We start from the raw sequence: 17753 nt of genomic DNA on the forward strand, positions 1-17753 counted from the left end.
CAAAAGCTAGAGGGTTCACAGTGGATACTCTGTATAAATATTAATCCACAACATATGGTGTAAGCCATCTGTTAAAACAACTTGGAGATCTGTATTTATTTAGTCTCACAGAATGAGATTTTAAACTGCATTAGCAAAAACAAACAACTGTGGAAAGTATAGCAAACAAATTATGATTATTACACAGTGTTGGGAAGGTTATTTTTGAGATGTAATGGGTTACAGATGACTAATTGCCCTGTAAAAAATGCAAAAAGTTACATAACTAGTTTAATTAGGCTACTTCATCAAAGTAATGTAACTTAAACCATTACGTTTGATTACCTTTTGACCATGTTTCACCAAATTTCTCATAACACCTTCCCCTGTCATAACCTTTGACTGAAAAATATTGCATAAAATATATCCAACAAACCTGTATCTCTCAAAATTAATTTTTGTTGATGACAACTGCACTTTTTGTATGACTGAGCAAGAAAGCTTAACTCACCTTTTTTATGGTTGTTCATATTGTGCTGCATTCTGGAAATACCTAGAGAATAATATACTATGTACAACATCACACAGTTATACACTTATGAAGAAAGAAATGCCATTACTTCCTTTGAATGTAAGGGGAAAAAATCTGTACTATTATTAACTTCTTTATTTCATTGGAAAAATGTCATATTCATAAAGCCAAATGCTCCAACTCCACTCTCTTTATTTAAGTTATTTTTAACTGAAACACAATTTTATTTTGGGTCTCTTAAATTTGTAACAAATAAAAAATGCATTTCTAACTAATATTTACTCAGAATTATTTATCTGAGCACTGTCATCTGTTACTATTTGGAAAAGTCTGTCACCCATTTCTTTTCTTTTCTTTTCATTAATTTACTTTCTATGCGTCATGTCACCTTTGTATTTTAAGTTTTTAACTGGTATGACTCAGAGCTCTATAAGATATTGTTTATTCCAGTACACTAGTATGACTGACTGTTAAGGCCTCTGAATTTAACCAATCCGCTTATGGGAGGAACTGCGCGTACTAGCCAATCAGAGGAGAGGCGGGCGGGTTTCACTTTTCACGTACGCATACTTGTGAAGTGCTTTGCATTCAGACTCAAACAGCTAAGGTGTCCGCCCTAACACGAGGACTTTAACTGTAGTTAAGCTTATTTTTTTGCTGAGAACAGTGACTCAAATCTAACCTAACCTTGTTCGCTAAATAATGTTCTCAGTTGCTTCCCTCTACACATCTCCTGTCACGCTATAGGTAAGGTAAGTTTTAGCTACCTAGCATTAGCCGTGAACATGTAAAACGACGCTAGCATTTTTAAGGTATGAAACATTGATATGATTTACAGGCTAGCACTTGCTATGCTAGTTAACTCGGTTATTTGGGGGTGACAGAAGTTAAGTTTTTTTTTCATTAGCTGTGTTAATGAGTTGTCTTTGGTGTATGGATGTGTTAGCCTTTAGAGTAAATTAATACCAATGGCCAATGCATCTACATAACGTCAGGTGACAAATGTTTGCTATGTTTAAAACCCTATCCTGTTCTGTTTTCTTAGTGTGGATAACGAGCTACTTCCGCTACCATTTGACAAACATGCTAACTGCTGTGAGGTGTATGCTGTCCAAGGTGGTTTCTCCATTGTGGAGGACTCAAGAGGTGGATGGAGATGACATGCTCTCCGGTACAGTAGGTAAATACAACAACCCCACCAAGTATATCCAGATAAGCCGAACTTATTTCCAAACTACCATAGCAGCAGAGCAACAGACATGATGCCATGTCGTCTTTGATTCACATTTCTTTTACTTGTAAGGAACGGAGGATATTCGCCACCTGCGGGGCAGTGTGGTGACCCAGCTGTGCCTTGACTATGGCATGATAGACGATACAGTCTACTTCACTAGTGGAGAGGTGTTGGGCGGGATGCCACTGAAAGAAGGGGACGTGGTGAACTGCATAGCTGTACGAGATGGTGCCCAGGGAGGATGGAAAGCTCTCAGGGTGAGAATCATGTGCTTGGCCACAGCATATATTGACAAAGAGGATTCAGTTTATGTTTGCTTGTGTCTGTTGTTTTTTGGGGAGAATGGTGATATAGGACATACAGTATTTCACATATATGCTCCGTCCTTATCAAATATCAGAATCCAAACGTTGATGCATCTCTTTTGCTGTTTTGTTATTCCACTTTGAGTTATTGTACACTGAAAGGGGACTCAGGCCCATGTGTTAATTTAACCTATACTTGTTTATTGTTCCCTCTGCGTACAGTGAATCAGTTAGGAAAATAGGGCCATCATGATGAACATTTGTCAGACATGCACCATTTAATCCTGTCACTTAGGTGGAGAAGAGTGCAGATGCTTGGGAAGATGGAGGAGCAAGCTCCCTAGAAGCTGACGCTATGCAGCTGCGGCCTCTCATCGGCACAGTCACATCATTTGATGGAGATGGCGGCTACATAAACCAGACTACATATTTCCCACGCAGCAGTCTATGGGAAGGTACCGATACTCAATGTACTTTACACGCTAAAATTGTGAGCCTCTCGACTCCACGATGCCTTGTACAGTGGTCTTTCAGTCCCAGAACTGTCTTTTTGACAGATTTTACAGCTATATTTTTACAGTTGATGTTTGGTTAGCTCTTAGACCGAGAGTAGATTAGACACACTCACAGCCACACCAAAATTTATGAGCCCTTGGCTAAGGACTGATGTTAACGTTTCTGCCTGTTGGCACACTGTGTATTTTCTCTCCTTTTTGTCAGGTTATGAGCCAATGAAAGGAGACTGGGTCCAAGCAAAATATTTTATCAATCCTACCCAGTGGACCACCCAGGCTTGTTCTGTGGCCCCCTTACGATACTGCCGCCTAGACCGGGTAATTGCATCACTGAACATTTTTTGCTATACTCACTCTACAATTTAGTCCTTTTTTACTACTAAAAATGCATTTGTATAACGCATTGCACGTAATTCTGATAAAGTATTCATGCTTAAAAGCTCATTTATCTCTGTCTATTCCGACTGAGTAATATTAAAACATTTTTTAGTTATAAATCTAGTGATTTCTTTTATTTCTTTGCCCTCTCTGAATGATCCATTATCTCCAGGTGCAAGTGACCAGCGTGTATGATAAAAATGGAGTAGCGGATGATAGTGTGTTCTTCAGCTTGGACTCTCTGCTGCTCCCTGCCCATTACCAGCCTTTACCAGGACACCTCGTCAACCTGGTAATGGTGGAGAGCAGTCAGTCCTTCTACTACTGGAGGGCCCTGTGCATGGCACCCTGCCTTCAGAGGTATTGGACTTAAATCTGCTGCAACTAAGGAGGATTTTCTAATGTCAAAAAATAGTGAATCACATCTTTGCAGAGCTAAAGGTGATTTCTTCAAACGCTTCTTTAGTCTGACCAAAGGTCAGTAACTCAGAGGTATTCAGATTACTATGATATGTGACAACTTATCAGCAAATCCTCCCACTTGTGAACCTTGACGGTGATGTTTGTCACATTTTTTCACTATTTTAGCTCAATAAATGACTGAATCAACAAATAATTTCAGCCCTGTTTCTTTATAATCTGAATTATAATAATAGTTTTCTTATACATTAAAATGCTGTTGTGGGTGATAGAGATCAGTATGTTGAAGGTTTTTGTTGTTGTTGTTGCAGTGGGAATACCTCTGCCACACGTCTCCCAGAGGTTGAACTCGAGAGCATTTTGGAAAACAAAGGGGGGCTGGATGTCACAGACTATGGCCAGTTCGGGGATCTGATGATTGGGGACAAACAGGAGTTGGTACTCTGGATACAGTGAGTGACCAAAGAAGCAAGAAAATATTTATATTCAGAGTAAAACTGAATTATAACACAAAGTTACAAACCTCTGTAAACTATAAGTATAGTTCTTATCATTATCCAAGAACATTTTTTATTTTTTATGCCTCCTCGCTGACGACAGCATTGGTCTGAGGCATTATGTTTTCAGTATGTCCCATTATCGTGAATTTAATATCTCAGGAACGCTTTAAGGGAATTGCTTCAAATTTCCCACAAATGTACACTTGGACTCAGCTATGAGCACCCCATATCGACTGAGTCCTTTTCCTGTCTATATTTGGCTATACACACGCACACAGGCATAATTACTCAAAAGTCATCTTAAAATAAAAAAAAACCTCAAACGTGGGTCTTTAGTTTAAATCTCTCAAATGAAGTGACTATGGCAAACATGTTACAGAGCAAATCACTTTTATATATGATAGCACCTGTAGCACAGTACACTGTATTGTCTGTTCTTAATCTGGGTCTGTCTCACAGGAACAAAGGCTCAGAGACCCACAGGCTGAAGTGCTGTGACTTTGCTGGCTGGGACTCAGAGGAACAATTTACCCTGGTTACTGTCAAAGGCCCCGCACCACTGACACGGAAACGACAGCCCTCGCAAGAAAACTGCTCTGAGTCCTCAGAAAAACAAGTCAGTAATGCAAATGAGGAATTGAAAGAAAATGGTAAGGTGCTGAAGGAAACAACCCAATCCCCTGCTGTAAGGAGAGAGGAGACAGATGTGGATATTCAACCAGGAGAGCGGTTGTCTGTTGTAGTGGCCTGTCAAGCAAAGTAAGTTATTTTTTAAACTCTTGTAGTTACAACAGAATTGGATAACAGAAGCAGAGATAAAAGAAATGGATTAATATAAAATAGAAGGTTTTTGACTTTACCTACTGTATTTCTGGTCATGCTGTCTTATCATAAAAAAAGCTCTGTTGAGTTGTCAAGTGTATTTGTGGAGCTCTGGTTAAAATGTTGTCCTACAACTGAACTGCTCAGGAGCCTTGGAAGCTGTGCTGAGCTACTGTTGCTGCACTTCTCCTTGTTCACCATCGGGAGGCGCCTGGAGGTCACAGTGGGTAGTCAGGAGGAGAGCCTGCTGCAGCCCTCTGCGCCCTACAATACCAAAGAAGGCCCAAAAGATGGTCACCTGGACTCAGCAATGCCTGCTCATGTGATCACTGTCTCTGCTCCAAAAGACAAACCAAGGTATCAAAATAACTGATACCATTGCTGCCTCAGGAGGAGCAGCAAGCTTGAAATTACTTGCCTGCCAATTTTCCAGCTACTCTATTTGCCACTTATTATGTGCACCCAGTGACACTAATATGTAAGTATATATGATGACAATAATGAATAGGTCTTTATTAATGTATCACTGTTTTGCATGCAGGGAGCTTCAGTTTGTCTTTGCAGTCTTCATTATCTCCAGAAGTCATTATCCATTTTTTTTAGATGGATTAAAAAAATGGAGAAATGGCTAATACACAAAACTAAGTATCATCCCTGTTGCTGCTATGACCGAGGATTTTTAATGTCATAGTTTGGTTGACTTGTGTGTGAAATTTTGTTCTGCCATCCCTAAAGGAAGGTATTTTATACAAAATGAATTACTTATACTGGCTCTTGTTTGAGAATGAGTTTTCCACCTGTAGGCTCACCAAGCGGCGGATGCCAAACTACCTACCTAACTACCCGTTGCCTCAGGCTCTCCGAGACTGTGTGGAGGCACGGAGCGACGTGTTGGTAGTACAGCCCTGTCTGGGAGAGGTGAGCACGCCCATTATGAAGTTTAGCTGCTCATATAGACGAAAGTAAATGTTGCAGATAAAGATTTGGATTATGGTTACCTGCAAAATAAATGTGTTGATTAATTGTGTATTAAAGTACTTTAGAAAATGGAGATGACCAATATGTATTTGCCTTATGCCTTCTGAATCAGCATCCTAACAAAGGTGTAAACCTTTGGGCCTTTAAATTTCCCAAGCATGTATGATATATATTTTTTAAAAAACACCCTTTATTTAGGGGACACGGATTGCCACAAAACTGGCTCCAGTGCCTGCTTTTCTCAGTCTTGCTTCTTTTAGTAAGGGAGAGAGAAAAAGTATCATTTGCCTTCAGGTATCAACTAAAATATGACATTTTCCTTTGCTGCTGTGTCTGTTTTCTCAGACACTGTCACCATCCAACATGCGCTCGCGTTTCTCAGTCCTCCTTTGGCTGGAGGAGCTGCATGCTGAGAAGGAAATAAGAGAATTCACAATCAACGGGGCCCTTCTCAGAAAAGGAGCGGTCTACCTGCACCTAGAGGTCGCTGGGTCGGCAGAAGGCCGACCAAGTCTCTGTATAGGTGAGGAGGCCTTTGGTGTCTTTCTTCATCCTAGTTTAATTATTGCAAAGGGTTATGTTGGGAGTTTTTTTAGTCAACACAAGGGTTTTAACAAGTTTTTATTGCAGGTGACAGAGTGGTTTTAAAGAAACCACAGAGTAATGGCGTGGTAATGGAGTACATCAGTTATATTACAGAGGTACGGAGATATTTTAAAGAATATAGCCTTTTTCATGTTCCACATAAATAAATGGAAACATTCTTTATATTTAATCTAATGCTCTTTTTTGACTTACAGATCAACAATGAGAATGTGAGTTTGAGAGTGAACTCAGATTTTCAGCGCAGCTACCTCGGAGAGCCACTTGATGTTGAGTTCTCTTACAACAGGTTGGAAAATAATATGTATTTTTTTTAATTTCATAAACCCAATCCACTCATATTACCCCTTGAAATAGTGCATCATAGTAATAATATGAGGGTTTTGACCATTTGCTTTACCAGATTGACCATGAGGCGCTGTCACAATGCACTTGACCAGACAAAACAGTTTGGGGAGAGTAAGTTATGGTTTTATTCAAATACCTTTATGTCTTTACACCGTACACCTATGGCATTTTAGACATGAAGAAGACAGATTCACAGGTCAACACATACACTGTAGATACAATGACGTGCAATTTACAGGGCTCTTTGGAGGGTACAATCTGTGCTTTTTTTCACAAGCAAAATATTGTACTGACAACCGTAAGGATGAAAAAGGTTCTGTAAATAAATAGCTAATGAAAAGTGAAGTCCCGAGCCACTGTCTCATCAAAAGGCCTTTCTCACATGATTACACACATTATACATTTTTTATAAAAGGATGTTAACGTTCTTCACCGTCTTGTGGTCTTTTATCAACAGTAAAGCGATATGCTATTTAAAAAAAACCTCTGTAGTGGGAAATCACATATTGAAACTGCCACAAAGTTGACTCCAGAGGGTGCTGTTTGTACCACTCACATCATCTGTAAACTTCTAGTTTTCATTTGTACTGCAGAGTTTCACATAAGCCGTCACAATGGTTAATTTTAAAGACCCACTTTACAGGATTTTCCTAGAAAATAATGTATATACTCATGCATTAGTAATCCTTCTCAGTCATCACTTATGAGCTTCTATAAAGTGTGTGGCATTGCAGAGACTCTGCCCTCTGCCTGTATTTTCATATTTTCAATGTTTGGGATGCTTTTGGGCATGTACCCCTACAGCGCCTAGTTGAGGTTATGGCATTGTAAAAAAAGTAGTGACCAGGTGCTAGACTGTAAGCAGCAGGAGTCCAAGAGACACAGAGCTGAAAAAATGCATAACACCAGAGGAGAGTTAATTTGGGATTGGTTTTTACTTTCGCCTTCGCTGGCAAGAGCATTTACAAACGGTAACTGATAATCCTGTATAGTATACCTGAAAAAATTGTTAAATAATTTGCGTTGTTGTGCAGTTCTCTTCCCCTCCAGAGTGACTGCTCAGAGCCCTCAGTGGACAGGGACCTGGATAGAGGAGACAGACCAAAACAAAACAACAGAGGACCATGAGGTGAGAGAAAGAAAAACAAAAGACATCAGTGACCTTGAATCTAGTTTTGGTTGAGTGTAATAATATCTGAACAACAGGCTCCAGCTATGGAAAATGGAAACGTGTCAAGCATTTCCATCAACATGAAGTCAAGAGCCACGCAGACTAAAGGTACACATATTAGATGTTTTATATGATACAAGCTTTGCCTGCATATATCAGATAAGATTGAGAGCACCAACAACAAATGTGTGATTTGCTTCTAGACAGTAGACTGCCGTCCAAGCCCATTCCCAGCAAAGGGCACTTCTTTAACCCAGACCTGAACCCCCCTCAGAGAGAGGCAGTGAAGAGGATCCTGGCAGGGGAGTGTCGGCCCATTCCTTATGTACTGTTTGGACCTCCAGGCACCGGAAAGACCATCACCCTCATAGAGGCCATACTACAGGTACACGCCCATAAACACTGGAGTTAAAAGTTTATACAGTCAAGGCTCCTCTGTTTCATAAAATAATATATTCTTATATGTTATCCAACAAGTTATAGCTTTGATTAGATGAAGCAGTCAAAATCAGAAATACTTAATTGATCCCTGGGGGGAAATTGTTGCTTGTTGCAGTTGCTTTGATGCCAGAGAGTCATAGAAAGCAGAAATGAGAAATAAAACAATTAGCATTAGTATGTGAATTTTACAAGTATGAATTACAAGTATGTGTAATGTGCTGAGTTTTTAAAAACAAAGTTTGTGCCTTATGATACAATGTAGTGTGTAAAACTAGTATGTTAAGTTAGAAATTTAAAATATATGCATGATGCTACAATATACAATGAATATATATGTGAGAAAGAGCAGTACCTTGGAACCTGCCAACACCAACTTTATTGTTGGAAATAACTGTTTCCACCTCTGAAAAATAGCTTCTTTTTTTGCCAATACTGTTCAAGTAGTCAAATTGATGGTTTGATGGTTTATAGTTAGGGTTGGGCAGTTTAGAAATTCCCCTTCTGATGATGTTGCTTAAAGAAAAATGAGAAATTATCATCCAAAAAAAGAGCTGAAGATTGCAATGCAATGATATGGCTAAAACCAAAGAGTCACTGAATAGGCATATTTGCATTAGTTTTTCCAACGAGAATGGTGACTTAGCAATAATGCGGCAGCCTTGCTGTTGCTTTCTCGCTCGAAGTGGAATCAGCATTGGCTATCGTTACATGGATAATAAGTTACAGCCTCAGATGAATGCTAGCATGTTGTTTTTTGTTTGTATTGATTTGCTAAAACAATATGGTGACGCATGTGGAAAGCGACAGAATAGGAGAGACTGAATATAATAACCAATATTATATTTATCAATAATTCATCACATGGCCCAAGCCTAGTTGTAATGTAAACAAAAAGAAATTAAACAAATTGACAGCACTGGTATTGATGGGAAACTTCTCAATAACTTTTAGCTGCAGTAGTGAATATGTCAGGATTAGGTGTCACGCCTGTCAAGTGTACTCCCATTCTGGTAGTCTGCTCATGTGACTACATGAACTCTTTCCCCCTCCAGGTTTACCACTTTGTGCCCAGTAGTCGGATACTCGTATGCACTCCTTCCAACAGTGCTGCTGACCTCATCTGCGTTCGTCTACATGACAGTGGTTTCCTTCATGCTGCAAGTTTGGCCCGTGTCAACGCATCCTCAAGACAGGAAGAGGTACTTAACAGCATCAAGGGGGGAAAAAAGAAAATCACTGTACTTTCTTTGCCTACATTTAATGTTTAATAATTTACAGTGTGTATGATCAAAGGGAAAATATGCATGCTCCTGTGTGCAGTAAGGTCTTTACAGATGTCACAGCTATTCGCCACCATGTTGGGTGGTACGTTTGCCAGTAATCCTCTATAAATAATAGATGAGGTTGTGATAAGGTGCTTTGTCTGCATTTACCTTTAACACATTACTTCACCATCTAAAATTTACGTCCCATGTTGGTGTCACTTTTTTTCAAATCTTAGTCCATCCCAGAAGTGCTGAGACTGTACTCGAAGGCAGGAGAAGACATTCGTCATGCCTCCTATCACAGGATCGTGGTCAGCACCTGCTCCAGCGCTGGCATGTTCCATAATATAGGAATCCAGTAAGGACTGGGTTATAGTAGGGGTAGTTCAGATGCTTACATCTCCTACTATCTGAGTTCACTAACTGTTGATTTTTAATTTTTCTCAGAGTGGGTCATTTCACCCATGTGTTTCTGGATGAAGCCGGCCAGGCCACAGAACCAGAGTCCCTGATCCCCATGAGTTTTATATCAGAGAGAGATGGACAGGTCCGCACAAACACACACATGTACTGACTACACTCGCACCTTAAAGGCTCTGTCCAGCAGCCAAGTGTTAATTTACACCAGTTATGTTTCCAGTGTGATCCAAAAGAGCAACAGCTGGGTTTGTTTTTATTGTTTATTCATTACCTATTTATGGGTGAGCCATATTGTACAAAGATTTTTTTCATGCATGAAGTATTTTCTGAGCTGTGTTCAGACTTGCGACAGGATTCCCCATACATTCACAGCTTAATTAATTTCAGACTCATAAGTCTGTATGGTTGTGTTTTTTTAAGGAAAAAACCTATGAAAACAGAAAACAGTGAGCCTTTATGATCATTAAAAACCTGCCCGATCTTTACTGATTAAAGCGACTTTCGACCTCACCTACTTAGATAGTGCTGGCTGGAGACCCCTGTCAGTTGGGTCCAATTGTGAAGTCCAAGCTGGCTGCTGCCTTTGGCCTGGGGGTGTCTCTATTGGAGAGGCTGATGGCCAACCCGCTGTACTGCAGACATGACTGGGGATACAACCCAAAACTGGTTGGTGTACAAAATCTATCCACACACACACGCACACACACACATATATAAATGCATAATTATTTTTTTACAGTGTTCTTTAGAAGTATGTATCACTGACATTAATGAAAATGTTCCACATGCTATGCAGATGCAATGCTGCATGGCACCTGGTGACGTGTAGCATATTTACCTTTCTCTCTTTATATTTTGGTGCCATTATTGATTTGATTAGCACAAGTGGCTCATCACAGAGGAATTTGTTGAAGAATACTTGCATGCGCTGTTTGCAAAATTTTGACTGGTTAAGCCGGTTTCTTACTACTACAGGTGACCAAGCTGATCTACAACTACCGTTCTCACGAGGCCTTGATCACGCTGCCCTCTAAGCTCTTCTACAAGAACGAACTGTGTGTCAAAGCTCCCAGGGCCACAGTAGAGTCTCTTTGCCAGTGGACAACCCTGCCCAAAAAAGGCTTCCCACTCCTCTTCCATGGAGTTAGGGTGAGTGGTCTTAAGACTTGAAGATTGGAAACATGCATCTTCACAGAGTTTTCAGTTTTTTAGGTACATCTGGAAAATCTAATTCTTGTTGGGCTTTTCATGTTCATTCAAGTTACTGGGATATTCAGCTCCCACATTTATTCAGGGGATTTTGTTCTTCCCTAGGGCACAGAAATGAGGGAAGGTAACAACCCATCATGGTTCAACCCAGTGGAGGCTGTACAGGTCATGCTCTACTGCTGCCAGCTGGCCAAGAAGCTCTACAACCCTGTGGATGCCTCTGATATTGGCATCATTGCCCCGTACAAGAAACAGGTCAGACTGCACCGTATAATGCCTAAAGTCAGGTCTAATATCAAAGCTTTGAAGCAATTTAGTTGCATGAGAGAGAAATCCTTTCTTTTTTTATCTTACCAGAGTGGGGAAAAAGCCATTTCAGTGTAATTTCATATTAAACTCAAGGGTAGCTTAAGTGGCGTTGCATATATTGTGACTCGGGACTGTCTTTGTGTCCAGTGTGAGAAGATTCGAGTGCTGCTGGGCAAGGTCGGCCTGTCTGACATCAAAGTGGGCTCTGTGGAGGAGTTCCAAGGACAAGAGTTCCTCGCCATCATCATGTCTACGGTAGGCAAAAACACTTTTTGTTAGGGATGCAAAATATTGGGTTCTTTGCCAATATTTGATATGCTGATATATAACAATTTATTTGGCATAGGATGGATACTGATATATCCACTTTATTTCCCCACCCAATTTTAAGTGATGATCAAGTCTCCTCTGTTGAGCAATTCACATCATATCATGCACTCTCTTATTGTGATGGCCCACCAGCAAATGAAGGCATAAAATACAATGCTGTTAAGTGTATGTAATATTCATTTAGTGTGCAAAATAAGAAAAATACTTGAACCTAGGGTTGGTTTTTTGTACATGTTCACTATGTCAATATGGGTGTTTGATACCGGCAGAAATCAGCATATTGACCAATTCTGATATTTTAAACCAATATCTGCTAAAACAGATGACTGATATTATTGTGCATCCCTACAGTTTTGGAAACAGAAGTTACAAACATCAGAATGTGTTTTCTTCGAAATAAGATGCCCATGTTTTAACTTGAAGTGGCATCTTCTTTAATTAAGTGCAGATTCTGTAGAGCAAAACGGCACATTTTTTGTGATACAAGTATGTAATAGAGATTGGATGAGTTTTTGAAAGCTGTAAAAAATACTTTTAAAAAAAAGACTTAGCATCACATACCTAGGGCTGTCATCACCAAATGGCGGACCTCAATTGGGGCACGGACCCAGTGCGGTTCTATCTGGACCCATGACCAATTTGTGCTATGCAACTCTAAGCTAATTATTAGTGGTAGTGATGTGTGGGTTTGGTGAGCTTACTATAAAAATATCAAACTTTAAAAAGTGGCAAAGAGACAAAGTGACAGACACATGGGTGTAGTTAGTTAAACCATCTTTACCTCACCTCTCTCTGTCACACACACAAACACACACACACACACACACACACACACACACACACACACACACACACACACACACACACACACACACAAACCGTGGTGCTTGATCTGTACAGCCTGATCTCACTCTCAACTTGTCAAATACCGCCTTTTATCAGTGGACTTCATTGCTTAATTTGCTGTTTAGGTGGTGTTGCTAAGTCAAGCTGAAATGAATTGGCATCTTTTATAAATTGGATGCTGCTTGGTCCATTTCTTAATGCAAGACTAGGGACAAAGCCATAGCTCTTATTTAACATTTTGTTTTTTTGGCTACATGCTCATATTAAACATGTGGTTTTATTTTTCACATTAGCCTACCCATCTAGACCATCTGTATACCTACAGTGTCTGCTTCATAAAATGTTGGCCTGAGGTCAAGTCTGCTTGGTAACCCCTGCACTACAAAGCAACATTTTTTAAAATGGTGTCGTTTAGCACCACAGTGTGGTCAGTTTGTGTAATTTTTGTTGGATGAGGTGTTAAACCTACCTCTGCTATGTTTTGGGGATGTAGATGTTGCAGTTTCTGAGATCCTGATAAATTTAGGGCAGAAGAGGATTTTTTGTTCACATATCAGCCAAAAGTGTGTTAGTCGCTGCTGTCATATTAAAAATAAAAATCTATATCCACGTTTTGCCTCAATCACAGCTGGCACGCTACTGATTCAACACAAGTTTGTGAAACGACATAACATTAGCTTTAGCTGTCTTCCCAGTGTCTTGTGATGCTCAAATATGTTGATTTGTCCGTGTGCCTTTTTTTTTCAAATCTGAAGATATCGGATGTGACTGGGATCTGGTGACTGTGGATGTTAAAACAGACAAAGCAGCAATCTCTCTCTTTTGACTTTGTGTAGCCAAATGATGTGTGAGCAAGATTTTTACACACAAATTCATCCTATGTATATATATTTTTTCTTCAGTTCTAAATGCTTCCTCAAGAGATCTATATCAGCTTTGTCTGACTAAAAACAAAATGTTTCTTATTTATCATACCGATAGTATTTGTGTATATGCAGGAGGGCAGCTAATGTCCTCGGTCTTGGGTAGCTGGTGAGAGGTCTGAATTCTGTCATAGTGTGTTTTTTTTAGTCTAAACCTTACCAACCATTGTCTTTAGCTTGCAACCAGATTTTTAGAAGTAGGTTGATATGCGATGCAGTAATTATTGTTTTGGTCACTTATACCATGTATCTGTCAGTAAGACTGTAATGCATGATGATATGAGACATAATGAAAGTGAAAAAATGCTATCTTGTAGCATTTTTAAAATAACGTGTTGGGTTTCCCTCACTGAAAAAGCAGATGGCGTCATCCATTTCAAATGAAGAAAAACAGTCCATGGGAGCACAAACATCAGTCATAACCGTCCCACAGTTTTTTCCTTATTTTGGCCGTTACTCAGTTCATTTCATTCTCTTATAACATAGGTGCGCTCTAATGAATCAGTAGAGAGTGATGATTTGCAGAGTTCACTCGGCTTTCTGTCCAACCCCAAACGCTTCAACGTGGCCATCACTCGTCCCAAAGCCCTGCTCTTGATTGTTGGAAACCCCCACCTACTCATCAGGGTGAGTGACAAAGCATTTGATCCTGGGTTTTACACAGTATGTGTAATAATTGATATTTGTGTGTAGCCAGCCTCTTAAATGTCTTAATGTCCTCACAGGATCCATGCTTTAGGACTCTGCTGGAGTACTGTTTCAGCAATGGGGCATATCTGGGCTGTGACCCTCCTACCTCACTGAGGGACAGTCCGATGTATGTAAACTGATCAGCCATCACACAATCGTTATTCATTATTAGTAGGCAGACTTGTACAATCTCATGCAATCAGTACACCCGATCCATTATAAAGTCTACTTTTATGATGCCTGTGTGTGTTATTTGACACTGCCACAGGTATGAATTGAATAATATGTTGAACTATTGAGATCACAGTTAGTAAGGATGCTGTCTTGTGTACAGAGGTGTTATAATATTCTGACCTTCACATGTAGGGACATTTGGAAGGACACATAACTTGAACCACCTATCAATATTATGTAGTTCAGTGCAACACCACTTTTTATCTGTGACCTAAATAATAAGCATATCATTGACTTTTCACATTTATGACAATTTCATCAAAAAGTGAACATTACAAACTTTGTAAATGCCACATTTACATGGTGCCTGCAGATTAATAAAGCCTTAAAATGTGATCTATACAATGTTACAAATACTCAGCCTTACAAGGCATTATATGGTCTTAAATTTTTTTGGGGGGAGGGGTGGCCGCTTTTATTGCCTTTAATGGACAGGACAGTATAAGCGTGAAAGGGGGAGAGAGTGTGTGTGAGGTATTAATGGCCAAAGACATTTTATCTTACTTCATTTAATTCCTCATTTCCATCTTTTAATTTATTTTTTGGCAAGAGGAGTCAATCTATACATGGATGTGGGAAAGTCCACATTTCTGATGTTACAAATCTTTTGACCTACCACTGAACCTCATACTATCTTTTTACTTTATACATGCACTTACCTGTTGGCAAAATGTAAATTAATATAACTCACTCTAACAACCATATTCCTACACAAAACCTGCCCCTGCACAGGATTATATATACACTACTGACCTTGAAATGCATGAATAAAAAACCCAACATGATTTGTCCAAAAATCTGTTACATTTAGTTTAAAACTATCTTGAAAGGGTCTTAAAGCATGACATTTAACTGTCTGATACCTATAGGTATCTTGATTTATGACATAAGTGTTTGAGTGTTTTGAGGATTTACATGTGTACTTGATAAAGTGGCCACTGAAAGTAGTATTATATCTTGCAGAGTAAAGCATGTCTTTGAATTGCTGCCAGATCATAATTTTGTAGGAACGAGGTAGAGGATGTAAGATGTGTAAATCAGTTGACAACTTGATGTGTTCATACATAAGACAGATGTCACTACATATACAGGCTGTTAATGTAGAAATTGTAAGGGTAAAACTTAATCTGCTTTAGGCTGGCACAGTTTTTATTTGAATTAAAGGAAATGAAAACACACCTCTTTTTTCTCCTACAGAGCTGCAGAAGAGCAAAGCACTGCTGCGTAAGAGGACATCATGGATGGTGTACCTCTGTCAGCCCGGTTGTTTAATTTTGTTCTAAGTTTGTTTTTTTCCCTTCACATTGCCTTGACTCGTCTGTGTTTTGTCTGTTTGCAAAGTGAGCTAAAGCTGCCTGAATCAGTGTTAACTGAATTGGTAGAAAAGAGACATTTCTTTCTCTTTAAAAGCCAAATGCAGTTCTAATGGGGTTATAGAAATAAAGATGATGCTTGAGCACACTGCACCATTTTTTCTTTGCCCTGTGATGATTAAGCTTATGTGCTCGACTGTGCGCAAGATTTTTTTAATGGGACTGTCACAGATTATGGATAAATTATTATGAATTACAATGATGGTAATCTGGCTGCACAACAATGCTACGAAAATGATGTGAATGGCATTGGCCTGATTTTTAACAGCGTCAGCAATTTCCCAGTACTTAAGTCTGGGCTCTTCGTTGAGAGTGCAAACTAGATACAAATCAAGATTTTAAAAACACAAGATAGTAGACTTTATTCAATCTCATATGGGGAAAATCCGCTTGTTACAGCAGGTCAAGAGACAAACGCAAAGGAAAAAAATAATTGAGTGAAATGAAACAAGATAAAAACGTGACAAAAGATAATATAAGTGCTATACACACTGTTCACACCTTTCACTTTTGCAGATATTGTATGACCATGATGGATGGATGACTTTTATCATGTTCGGTGTGTTACCCTGGGTTAGTGTACTGACTCGATTCACAGATCGCTGTAGTTTCCAGGGGCAAACTGTCTGCTCGTCTCGGCGTGGCAGCGTCTGCCCACAAGGCCCGGAGACTGGATGTGACAATTGAGTGCTACTGACAGTCTGCACAGGGACTGTCAGTCCTACTGGAGCCCAGCAGGATGGAGAGGGGGGGGGTTAGGGATATCAGGGAAGAGAAAAGAGGCAAATGGGGGTTTAATCTCTTAAGTTAATGAGTCTCTTATGTGCAAGGAGACAGCTTTTATCTGAGTTCACTGTGTTGTAAGGCAGGCCAGCTCAGACAGCCTGTCCCCCCTCCTTTCCTTCCCAAACACACCTCTGTCTTTGATGTATGTCTCAGGTGTTTACACTGCCGTCCCACTCTGCCCATGAAGACTGTACTGTGGAGGGAAAAATAACCAATAAGAATTTATTTTATGCTACTCAAAGCATTTTAGCGAATAACTCTTGCATATACAGATACCTATCTTAGCAAGGTCTTTAGGGGACATGTTTGACATCGGTATATTTACATTGCCACAGTAACTAACTCATAGAAAATTCAAAATGGCTCTTTTAAGATTTTATTTTAAAATAAAATTGACCATGGCGTGCTGTTGTAGTGAGGAGGGCGCTGTATGAGTGTTTGTGAATGCTGTGTTTTGTTATTTACTTTCTGTGGAGCAGCATCAAGATTTCTCTAAATGATGGCACCACATACCGTCTTGCTTCTCTACTTTCAGCTCAACAGTAAAATGTTTTTCAAAACTGAGCTGTTGATAGTGACTGGAAATGTCTTGTTTAAATGGAGAAATTACAGACTGACATTGTTGTGATTGTAAACATGACACATATGCTACAGCAGCTATCTCTGCCAAAGATAAATTCTGGATAATGTGCACTAGCAAACATGATTCCTAAACCAACTCAGTATATTGACATTGCATAGAGCTGAAACAAAATAACTGCCAAGTACAGGGTTCTCTCAGATCCTTAAAGTCATACAAGTCACTGAATTCATTATTATAAAAATAAGCCCTTGTTTTGTAGTTCAAAAAGCTTTAAAGGATTTTTGAATAGTTTTTTTCTGAGATTGCATTGTAAAATCTCAAAATATTTTGACAAAATTTATTTTCTGTAACAAGTTTACTGAATGCTGCTAGCATTTATGTCACATCAGGAAAATGGAACCAACAAAACTTATGTTTTGTTGCTGGCTGGGATGCTCAAAGCCGAGGATCGATTGTCTGCTAACTTTGTCACTAACTGGGCAAGGTTTCAGCAATGCAATACATATGAGGCTCTGCATATTTTATGCAAAAAGTTTTCCAAACCTGGCATGATCGAAAT

At 39.5% G+C, this 17753-nt stretch overlaps 1 protein-coding gene across 3 annotated transcripts; it reads left to right on the forward strand.

The window, feature by feature from the left end:
- The first annotated feature begins 1049 nt into the window (after nt 1-1049).
- mov10l1 (Mov10 like RNA helicase 1) lies at nt 1050-15907 on the forward strand. Of its 3 annotated transcripts, none has more exons than XM_088080354.1 (27): nt 1050-1323; nt 1557-1691; nt 1815-2002; nt 2346-2505; nt 2771-2883; nt 3116-3303; nt 3675-3815; nt 4323-4622; nt 4833-5042; nt 5489-5603; nt 6009-6186; nt 6294-6364; nt 6464-6555; nt 6670-6725; nt 7649-7743; nt 7821-7893; nt 7989-8170; nt 9279-9425; nt 9728-9849; nt 9939-10038; nt 10431-10577; nt 10887-11060; nt 11226-11375; nt 11577-11684; nt 14015-14155; nt 14254-14345; nt 15650-15907. In XM_088080354.1, exons 2-27 carry the CDS (start codon nt 1595-1597, stop codon nt 15678-15680), a joined length of 3471 nt encoding a protein of 1156 aa, XP_087936480.1. In that variant the 5' UTR covers nt 1050-1323; nt 1557-1594; the 3' UTR covers nt 15681-15907. The 3 variants fall into 3 exon arrangements, with proteins under 3 accessions (XP_087936480.1, XP_042352394.2, XP_042352396.2); XM_042496460.2 differs by having other exon boundaries at nt 1050-1263; XM_042496462.2 differs by having other exon boundaries at nt 1050-1258.
- The last annotated feature ends 1846 nt before the right edge of the window (nt 15908-17753 follow it).

Source organism: Plectropomus leopardus, chromosome 7, assembly GCF_026936395.1.
Source record: "Plectropomus leopardus strain MGB_pleo_1.0 chromosome 7, ASM2693639v1, whole genome shotgun sequence".
In the NCBI taxonomy this organism is placed as follows: Eukaryota; Metazoa; Chordata; class Actinopteri; order Perciformes; family Serranidae; genus Plectropomus; species Plectropomus leopardus.